This window comes from Carex rostrata, chromosome 9 (genome assembly GCF_964058835.1).
Source record: "Carex rostrata chromosome 9, lpCarRost1.2, whole genome shotgun sequence".
NCBI lineage: Eukaryota > Viridiplantae > Streptophyta > Magnoliopsida > Poales > Cyperaceae > Carex > Carex rostrata.
This window is the reverse complement of record NC_135926.1, coordinates 8,703,266-8,714,293: the sequence shown is the minus strand read 5'-3', so window position 1 is coordinate 8,714,293 and position 11,028 is coordinate 8,703,266. Positions and strand designations below refer to the sequence as shown.

Genomic DNA, 11,028 nt, shown 5'->3' with positions numbered 1-11,028 from the left:
CACGACGAATCCGCATCCACTCCGGTACCGAGTAGTTACCTAGAGTTTGGCAAAAACCCGGGTCGGGTATACCTGCCCGGGGTACCCGTGCCTGAGCCCGGGTATGGGTCGGGTACTCGGGTACGCGGGTACGGGCAAAAACCGGACCGGACCCGTTATTTTGGAACAATACCCGACCATACCCTACCCGAGTTTACCCGTACCCGACTACCCGAGTACTGTTCATCCATTTCAAAATTCAAAAAATCTGATTTTTTCCTCCCCAAACCGGTGTCATCCCATCCGGACCCACCCAGACCGGACCGGACCGACCGGATGGGATGGTTTTTTTTTTCTTTTCTTTTTCTTTTCTGTTTCTGTTTTTTGTTTCTGTTTTTTTCTGTTACTGTTACTGTTACTGTTATTCTTTAAAAATTAAAAATTTAAATTTTATCCCTCCAACCAAAATTTCTTTAAATACCCCTCTTCCTCCCTTCATTTTCACATCTCCTTCTCAATTCTCATTCTCTCATTCTCTTATTCACTTAATCTAAATTTCTATTATTCTCAAATTTTAAATTTATTGTTAAAAAAATATATAGTTGTACATTTAATTCCTTCTACAAATACGCAAACGGAATTACGAAGGTATCGAAATTACGAAGTTCAGGACCTTCCGCAAGATTTTTCCGCGAGATTTAAAGGTTATATTTATTTCATGTTAGATTAATTTATTTTTGTAGAGTAAATTTAGTTTATGTAGATTTATTGGATGTTAAGTAATTAGATATTTAGATTTGTTAGATTTATTTTATGTTAGATTTGTTAAGTAATTAGATTTATTAGATTTATTTAGTTTATGTTAGATTTGTTAGATGTAAAGTAATTAAATTTGTCTTGATGCTAGATTTTATTTTTGAAATTTGGATTTATTTTTCATAGGTTTAAAAAATGGGTTATATTTATTTTTGAAAATATGTGAAGTAATTAGATTTATTTTGAATAGGTTAGATTTATTTTTGAAAATGTTAGATTTATTTTGAATAGGTTAGATTTAATTTCTGTTTTTTTGTTTCTGTTTTTTAATTTCTGTTTTTTTATTTCTGTTTTTTAGATTTATTTTTGTAAATGTTAGATTTATTTTGAATAGGTTAGATTTATTTTTGAAAATGTTAGATTTATTTTGAATAGGTTAGATTTAATTTCTGTTTTTTTATTTCTGTTTTTTAAATTTATTTTTGTAAATGTTAGATTTATTTTGAATAGGTTAGATTTATTTTTAAAAATGTTAGATTTATTTTGAATAGGTTAGATTTATTTTTGAAAATGTTAGATTTATTTTGAATAGGTTAGATTTAATTTCTGTTTTTTAATTTCTGTTTTTTTGTTTCTGTTTTTTAATTTCTGTTTTTTAATTTCTGTTTTTTTATTTCTGCTTTTTAGATTTATTTTTGTAAATGTTAGATTTATTTTGAATAGGTTAGATTTATTTTTGAAAATGTTAGATTTATTTTGAATAGGTTAGATTTAATTTCTGTTTTTTAATTTCTGTTTTTTTGTTTCTGTTTTTTAATTTCTGTTTTTTAGATTTATTTTTGTAAATGTTAGATTTATTTTGAATAGGTTAGATTTATTTTTGAAAATGTTAAATTTATTTTGAATAGGATCAATTGGAACAAGCTGAAATCCACGATAAATCTCTCACACCAATCGTAGATGCCATGAAACAAAAGTTTCTCAAATATTGGGAAGATGTACCGCTCGTCGCGATTATTGCGAACTGCCTCAACCCGGCATACAAGAAGTTTTACACGATCAAAGTAGTTCAAATGTACAAAGATAATCTACGTTTAGACAGTACCAGGGTGGAGGCATACGTGGATTCGAAATTCGAAGAGATGTTTAACATGTACAACTCAGGAATGAGTGCCAACCAAAACCCGTCTTCGTCCCGTGCCACCCCTAGATATGAATATAATATACATGTATTTTTTAATCTTTATTATTTATAATATATACATTATTTGTCCACTAACTTTTTAAAAAAATTTAATAGTTTCACTTCCAGGAGCACTAGCAGTGGTGGTTTGTTAGCAAATTTTCAATCGGAGATCGAACCACAAACAACAAGCGAGCTAGTGACCTATGTATCGATGATGAACGAAAGTGAACATGGACTTGACGTCATGGCATGGTGGAGGAGGCATCAAAGGGCCTTTCCAACACTGGCGATGATGGCCCGCGATGTATTTGTCATGCCCGTGTCAACCGTCCCTTCCGAAAGTTGTTTCAGTTCGGCGAACAGGATCCTCTCCGATAAACGCAGTAAGTTGGGTCCACATGTCTTTGAAAGACTTGTGTGCTTGAAAGATTGGATTCAAGCTGAAGAGCGCAGGTAACATGTGCCTGAAGCATCATCATCCGAAGTCGACACTGAAGAAAGCGGTACCGAGGCGCAGCACCAGGCTAATTCGGATTCAGATGGTGCGGAAGAGAGCGAAGAATGATATAGGAATGAGAACTTCTAGATAGGTAGTGTCGGTATAAATTTCGAACCTCTTTTAGTCTTTATCATTATTTTTTAAATTATAAATTTCTAAATATTTCAATTAGTTTTTAAATTATTCATTTTAAAGAAGAATTACTAACAAAAAAAAAAGTTAGAACTCCGCCTATGTTATTTTACATAGCCGGTCCCAAGCCCGGAATAAAGGAGGAGGGTAACTTCTATTGTTTTAAAAATTTTGAGATATAAATAAATTATGAAACTATATAATTAGAACGAGAATTTAAAAATAAAATCAAATGACTCGTGTAAAGAAATAAATAAATACATTTGTACTTAGGCGACTAAACAAACAAATTTTGGCAAGAATAATTTATATATATAAGTTACAAATTTTAATTATTTAGGAATTATAAAGATGTGACTTGATAATTTTATGTATATATACACACTATTTGATATTGAATTATTCATATTTTAAAAGTCGAATTATAAACATGTAATAACATTTATACGACATTGTTAAAAAAAAATAAAAAAACCAACAAAAAAAAATAAAAAAAAAGCAAAAAAAAAATAAAAAATTAAATAAAATACCCGTACCCGCCTTACCCGTCAAGGGTATACGGGTAAGGGTATAGGACAGGTAGGGTATGGGTTTTGAAAATTATACCCGCCATACCCGTACCCGAATACCCTTGTACCCGAGTATACCCGTACCCGAGACGTACCCGTACCCGAGACGGGTATACCCGGGGTACCCGTACCCGCCCGAGTATAAATACACTAGTTACAATGAGCTCCAGCCCAGTGATTAGAATTTATCGCTGATTTAGTTATAAGGGGTCTCTTTTGAGATTTGTTTCAGATTAAAACTGACGACTGAGATCTCATTCTACTCCGTGCTAGAAGATTACATAATCATCACCTAAAAATAGCATTTAATTTTCCCTTGAAAGGAATATATATGAAGAACAAAATTGTCTATAAAATTTAAAAATTTAAAGTTAATGTGTTAATATAAAACATTATTGCGCTAATATCAGCACCCATCTATCAACCCAACCACTTAATTTGACTCTCCCAACGCTCCATGGAATTTCAGAACTCGGGTAGATTTATTTCCCTATTTTCCTAATATGAAAATGGATAAATTCTACAAACACCGCTTAACCAAAAACAATTGCTATGCACGGTATTGCACCGAACTTTTTTGTTAGCACTATAAAATAAATTAAAATCAAACAATCAATATCCATAACTTCAAATTTTAATTCTTACCACTCTTAGGATGCACATCAAATTTTATTTATTTTTTATTTTTTGGTGCACATCTCCATGAATTGCACCAAATATATATATTTTTTAGTTTTGTTATGTTGTGTTTGAAATTTTTGAACTAATTTTTTTTGTTCTATTCTATTCTATTTTGTTATGTGGTGTTTAGAATTATGTGTACACATCAAATTTGACAGTGAAATTGTAAAGAATGAAGTACACTTATTTACTATATAATTTATTTTATTAAATTTAAGTTAAAACTTGCTACAATAAATTATACGTACAATATGAGGAGCGTTTTGTACTAAGTTGATGCGCAATTTATTACAAATTATATACACAAATCTAATCAACATTTTATACTACAAATTATACACAACAATCTCCAGCTGGCGCACCAAAAGTTTTGGTGTCCCAAGATAAACTTTTAACTAATGGAAAAGGGAACACAACCCGGAACTAATTAATCAGATCTCACTCATCTCAGCGAGAATGGTGTTTGGTGTTGCGTAATCTCATAGTGAGAGACGTAATTACTAATTACATTACAAATAACATATAATGCTTTGGTCCTTTTACAAACCATTCTTTCTTGTTCATTTATCACCTCAAACACTACAAGAACAATGACCCATTCTTGCGCTAGAAAGAGAGATTGCATACATCATACCCTCTACAACCATTCACAACATACACTAGATCAACTGCTGATGCATAACTAATCTCACACGAAAAATCAATCTAATCTCCCTCTCCCTCTCTCTCTCCCTCTCTCTCTCTCTCTCTCTCTCTCCCTCCCTCCCTCCCCTCCTCCCTCTCTGAATTCTAGATCAACTGCTGATGCACACCACCATATGGGTTGTGGGTGTTGTTGTTGTTCACTGGAAATGGGCCAAAACCAGCATCTAAAAATGGGTTGTTTGTGGCTGGAGCCGCTGCTACAGGTGCTTGCATGAATGGGTTTGGTTGATGCATCATGGGGTTCATTGTCATGGCATTGGGCATTGCCATCGGCATATTGTACTGCTGATTTGCCATAGCAGCCATCTGAACAGATGGGGGTGGGGCCACATTGGTAGACATTGCAAATGGATCAGATGACATAAACGGGTTTGAAACAGCAGGGCCAAAATATTGATTCTGAGTCTGTTGTTGTTGTTGTCTATATGCAGCCTCATCATATAAACTGTCTAGTGTGAGTTTATCAAATCCACCAGCCTACACGTAAAGTGCAAAACGCGAGTACATAGCCATAAGTTAATCTCGAAGAACAAACTTTATGAGCAACTGAGCATAATTTAGATTTTTTTTTAAAATCGGAACATATCAGGCTCACATGTGGTATAGACCAAACATTAATGAAGCAAAAGACTTTTCTTTAGCTGTCCCGAGTGGTTTTAGTGAATCAAGGAAAAACAACAGGAGAGTGATGTGCAATAAACTCCACACTTGACTTTTAAGAGAATAACAGGCTAAATTAAAGAAAAAGAGAAGGAAAAAGGACAAACCATATGGCTCTCGACAGGGGTAGAGGAGGTAGAAGAACTCGGTATAGAAACAAGGGCAAGCTCCCATCCTGTTGGATCAAATCCTTTATCTTGCACTGTGGTACTGTTATTATCCATGCTCTCTGAATTTAGATGTAAATAATTAGTGTAGCATACAAAATGAAGAATATTAGATCAGAGTGCTTCAGAGTTTGACGATGCACTCATTGAGGTGAATAAGAGAACAAATAGAAGTATAACACCAGTAGAACTAATTCAGAGAAGAAAAATAATTATACCAGTAGGAACAATTGCCAAAGCCAAGGCATTGCTCTCCTCTATTGCTGATGCAGTTGGATGTGTATCATTCAATCCCTACAGAAGCAAAAACTTCGTCAATATCTGACCCCAAAACTTTTTAATTTATACAACATCCTGAAAAGACTGCTTACAAGAAGATCGCCAGTGTTATCAACAGTTTCAGTTTTAGCCAGAGGAGTTACTGAAACCATTTCAGTCACTGTAGCTTCTATTGGCTTGGGTGCTTCTTCTTCTTCAACAGGGGGCTCATGTTCTTCTTCGTCTGGAGGGGCTGGCTCTGCATCTACTTTATATGTGAGGAGAAGCCTCTCTGGCATTTCCTGTATAACAACCAAATGAATAGCTTCAATTTTCTAGAAATAACATGTCCAAAACTTATCAAAGCAGCAGCTGGGCAATTTTTAGGCAGAAGAGTTCGCCCTACCAAAATTTAACCAAAGCATCACTATAAGCAAGGTTCAAGATTTCAAAATCCAATATATTTCCAGAACTATCCATGCCAAAAAATTGTTTTGGCTATGTTTACCATAATTTTTTCTTTCTTGCTTCATTCCGTTTTCCTGGATGAATCAGGGTTTAATTTGGCATGGCATGTGACAACTGCAGCCCACTCTGTTCTTCTAGCATCTCCACAAAGTTGCGGGGCAATTATGGGATTAAGTACATTAAATACAAAGAAAACTGCACAACTTGGGCTTTACTGGAGCTTAATTACACAAGAATTAGCTGGACTCGTGTTTGGAATTGGGGATTGCAGTACAGAATGTACCAAGCACAATAACAGTAATTAGTATACAAGGACTGATACCAAATCCTAAGACAAAACAGGGAACTTCTTAAAATTACATGCAAATGGAAGGCTAAAATGAGAGATGACATGAAAGTCAAATTTGCAACTAACCAGTTGTTGTGTAGAAATTGGCATCATACGCGGGGCCTCCCTTATGTACTCTTCCATTGTATTAAGAAACGATTGTGGGGGCTACATCATCATAAAACAAAACAATAGAAGATATCAGAATGCATATTGAGTGATTAATAGTTTTCAAATAAATTGGTGAGACCTGACACCCATCTCTCACAAGAAAAGGTTCAGGTGCAAATGAAATAGCTTACAAAATGAAGCACCCTAATAAACTTGTACAGAAAGTGGAATAGCCTATACAAAATCAAATACTTATACAAAAGAGCTACTTATAAAAAGCCCCTCCGAAGTTCCAGTAGATTACTAATGACCCTTCAAAAATAAAATAAAGCATACCCAATAAGAATAAGTTATTATCAAAATTATATCCTAGAATAATATTCCCTAGTTAAACTGGGGAAAAAGAAAGCATAACACACTACATTGGCATTTCACATTCTCTAAAGGATCCATATGCATGCTTCTAGTTTTTGTACAGGTGCACATGATCCTATGAGATTCCACATTTACAGTGTTTGATCTGTAAACTTATAAATCGACAATACACGTTAGAGCTGTGTAATACCTCTCTCAAATTAGGGAACTGGAAATTACGAGCCAGCTCTAGTCCTCTACACTCTTCGTAAAAATCAGAAAGATTACCAGCCTAAAAGATTAGAATAAAGTAGCTTGTAATTAAATAAAGAGAAAAACAATATATTTGTAATTTACTTCATTAGGTGATACAAGTGATATTAGTAAAACCTGTTGACCAGCCCTTCTGTATATCTCAAGTGCTTTGATTGCTTCATGCCTTGGCATCTCGAAGAACTACAGCAAAGGACATAATAAGAAAGCAAGATCCATAGGAAAAGTGTAACAAATACATCAAAACTAGAGTTCTGTTAGGCCAAATTTGGCAGCATTCAGAATAAAAATCTGTCTTTTTAAAGGGAGCTTTGACAAAAGCAAAATTTACAAAAAGCAAAAACATTCTGATTCAAATTACATACATTTTATTGACAAAAATATCTATTCCATTGCTTTTTAGGAACCCACAAAAAAAAGGTTCTTGCAAAATTTGGCCCTATGATTTAGAAACAAATAGTCAACCTATATGTTCACCTTCTTAGAAAGAGAATGGATGATCTGGTTAAAGAAAAACACAAACCTTATCAACAAGGTTGATAATACCATCATTAATAGCACAGTATATCTTGAAGCTTTCCTTCAGAACCTGCATGGCAGTGAAAACATCTCATCAACAATTCATTGACATGATTTGTAAAATCCGAGACCAAACAAATACAAGGAAACAAAGCTTACCAATGCAAGTGCGTATTGTACCAGGTAGTTGCTATTAGCTGCTCCTTCAGGCTGGTATATTATACAGAAAAGTTTTATATTACCAGGGAATAAGCAAGAAAATGAAAAAGAGCAGGCTCAGTATAAATTTATAGGAAAACAGAACAAAATAATTTTGGTTGATATAATACAGGAGATCAGTTCCCTTGCTTTCTACATAAGTATCCAATTCTGGTCCAATACCTGCGTAGAATGTATTGCTGTACCAGTACAAACCACCAATTACCAATGCACACGGGCAGAGTCTAGAATGTATTAATACTACATATCCAAATCTCCCCTACTAATTAACCACATCATAGAACTGGCGATATTGTTAATTTATAATCAGGTTAAAACAAATAAAAGAGCTTAAACTAAGCACCCGACAGCCGACAAGCCGATACAATAGTTGTTGCAAAGCAGGCATATGCTCCAGCAATTCCTCACTCTCCAGCTCTCTCATCCTACTGTGCCCCTGATACAATATGAAAGAACATGAACTGCCACCATCAGATAACAAGAATTTTTAGCTTTTGCTACTGAACGAAAAATATTAAAATCCCCAATTTTATGGATCAGGGAGCGTTAATTATTATAGGTTATGTCAGGCAAAAGCCTCCCACCAGATCAACATCCTACTTGTCCTTGTTAACCCGCAGTTAAACCTGACCAATTTACAGTCAACCAGACCCAGCACAACACTAACTTCAACTCCTATTGAAAAACTGGCACTGGTCATCTTGCAATGCCCAAGCTTAAGGTACTTTCAAATGCCTTTCCCAGACCACCATTTTCATAATTCAAAAACCAAGCAGTGAATTATTAACACTTATTCTAACTCTACAAGAAACTACATTTCAGCTACTATTTAAAAAACGAACCTCATTTGAATTATGATGTGCAAAAACAAATCCTGATATTCTTATGATTTAAAAAGGGCTATCATTCCAGACAAAGCATCTTAAAAATGTTACTAAATTGCATTTGCGTCAATGATTGTTGCTAATTGATAACGTTAATTGTATAAAGGCAGATAACAGACCTCCCAACTGGTAGCCGCCAATTGGTCTGTGGCAAGGCAAAACAAAAAGAAAACATAGCATCACCTTTTCAGCCCCTGGAGAGGGTTTAGACAAGCGCTCAGCTTCCATATCATACTTCAAGACCCTGAAACACTCCAATCTCTCCTCCAAGAATAGTGCATAGGTACGTACCCATGCCGAACAGTCCCATGCTGAAACAGGAGTTATTTGGTTTAAAGACGTTAATAATATGAACTAGCACTGCACTACTAGGTGCTGGGGCAGTTTTATACAATTGTTACCACTTTTTCAACTTTTGCAGTTCTACATCAAAAAACAGCAAACAACAATATCAAGCTAACAAAAGAAAAACCAATAGCAATGAAAATATGATGCAAGGTAAAAATGTGACAGCTATTATTTGCTTAATGTTACTGATGAATGGAAATCTTTTTGAGTTCAGTCAAAATGCAATTGTCATTTTTATTGAATAGTACCAATTGGACTGGACTCATCCTTGAAATTGGCAAGCTGGAGAATGTGAGCCCTTTGGGAGAAGTTTAGCAGTTCCTCACGAAAAGTAGGGTCCCCTTCCCTCAAAAGCCGGTGGATCACAATCAGCGTCTTCAATGCCACCTGTACCACCCCACAACAATTTTAAGAATATAAAAAGTGTTGTTAAATTGTTTTGACATTTATAAGCAAGTAACTATAGATCAATTGGACTACTAACTTTGTAAATCTTCATCAGAGGGTTATTTAATTTGAGCCCACTACATAATTCTCAGCAATAGCTGAACTAATTAAAATTGTTACACAATTTTAGTTTTGTTTGACATTAACAACAAACAAAGAAACACAACCAAAAGAACAAAAAATAAAATAATTCTTGGTACCGAACACGGAGTCTCAATCAGTACAGGCACCTAACGAAACATAAGATGTAATTACGTATGAAATTACATACCGTCCAATTGCGGGTCTTAGCAAGCCGTCTTGCCAGTGCATGAATACAATATGCCACATCAGCACGAGGTCTTGCAATGGATGTGGCTCCCAAAATCTCTGAAAAGATACAACACATGAGAAATCTGAATGATAATAATAGCAAATTTAATAATTTGCCCTTATCAAATTCAACTATCATTACAAATTTGCATGCCTAATTTTCGAAAGATATTCAACAAACCAAAAAAATAGAGTGGGTGAACTAAACTTCAAAATAGTAAAAAAAAAATCACCAACAGATTTTGAGAAATTTATTAAGGACATCTACGAAACAAGAAAAAATGCCCCAAAATAACTGTCTAAAAATGAGCACCCTTCCCCCTTTTCTGTGGTCCGCAGAGAGAAAACCTAAAATAGGAACAGAAGTTCCAAATAAAAGATAGAGAAAAAAGCAGTGAAGCCTTACTCCTAAGATGACGCTCTTTAGGCGGGATCTCGAAATGATTAGTTGCCTTCACGATCGCTACATCCAAATCCTACCATATAAAAAAAATTCAAACATATTTAATAAGAAAACGAACAAATCGAGATCTAATCCAGTTAGTTAGCTCAGCAAACTCTACTGAACATATAGGTTATAATCGCTAATAAGATCAACCACAACCAAAGTAGTGAAGAATAATCGATAGATCCGGATTAAAAAAAAAGACCTTGAAATCGCTGTTGAGATTAGCAAGTCCGACAGAGGTGTGGTCTTTCATGGCGCCATACGCCTTCCTCCAACTCTGTAGCGCCGACATCTCCGCCCCCTTTCTTTCTCTCTGCAACTCTCTATCGCTATGTGACTTCTCTCTTTCTCTTTTTCTCGGCGAGAGTATCGTTCGCTTGGTCCGAGTGACAAAGGCGTTTTCCACTTGGGTCCTCTTTTATTTTTGATAGAAAGTTCTTCGTAGATTTTTCTTACGAAATATGTTGTGTGTCTAATAAATGAGAAAGTGACGCTTTTGCATATATATCCTTGTAGCCGTGACTTTCTTGCTTCGTCTTTGACATTATATATTTCTATACTTCTATTTTTATATTATGTTAATTTATAAAATAATTTTCTATAATGATATTATTATGTACAAGGTAATAGGAATTTTTCATTTTCTTATTTTTATTATCAGAGCATGTTATTGTTGCAATTAGTTTGTAAATGTAAAAAAAGTTTTTTAATATCACATTAATAAA

General features: G+C 34.5%; 1 protein-coding gene across 1 annotated transcript; it reads right to left on the bottom strand.

Moving 5' to 3' along the window:
• Positions 1 to 4,299: 4,299 nt before the first annotated feature.
• LOC144558954 (putative clathrin assembly protein At2g01600) lies at positions 4,300 to 10,775 on the bottom strand. Its single transcript, XM_078307834.1, has 15 exons — positions 10,506 to 10,775; positions 10,262 to 10,331; positions 9,815 to 9,912; positions 9,345 to 9,483; positions 8,932 to 9,059; positions 8,208 to 8,300; positions 7,805 to 7,855; positions 7,650 to 7,715; positions 7,244 to 7,309; positions 7,065 to 7,145; positions 6,476 to 6,556; positions 5,706 to 5,894; positions 5,553 to 5,628; positions 5,275 to 5,396; positions 4,300 to 4,984 (listed from the first exon to the last, which is right to left on the bottom strand). The coding sequence occupies exons 1-15, from the start codon at positions 10,593 to 10,595 to the stop codon at positions 4,592 to 4,594; spliced, it is 1,743 nt and encodes a 580-aa protein (XP_078163960.1). The 5' UTR covers positions 10,596 to 10,775; the 3' UTR covers positions 4,300 to 4,591.
• Positions 10,776 to 11,028: the final 253 nt, after the last annotated feature.

Bases quoted from the DNA above. Each gene is read 5' to 3' on its own strand.
- LOC144558954 (XM_078307834.1), bottom strand. From the start codon at position 10,595: ATGTCGGCGCTACAGAGTTGGAGGAAGGCGTATGGCGCCATGAAAGAC. The intron at 8,301-8,931 runs GTGATGCTATGT...ATATTGTATCAG, and splicing joins CCTCTCCAGGGGCTGAAAAG to GGGCACAGTAGGATGAGAGA. The intron at 7,146-7,243 runs GTTTTACTAATA...CTAATCTTTTAG, and splicing joins ACAGAAGGGCTGGTCAACAG to GCTGGTAATCTTTCTGATTT.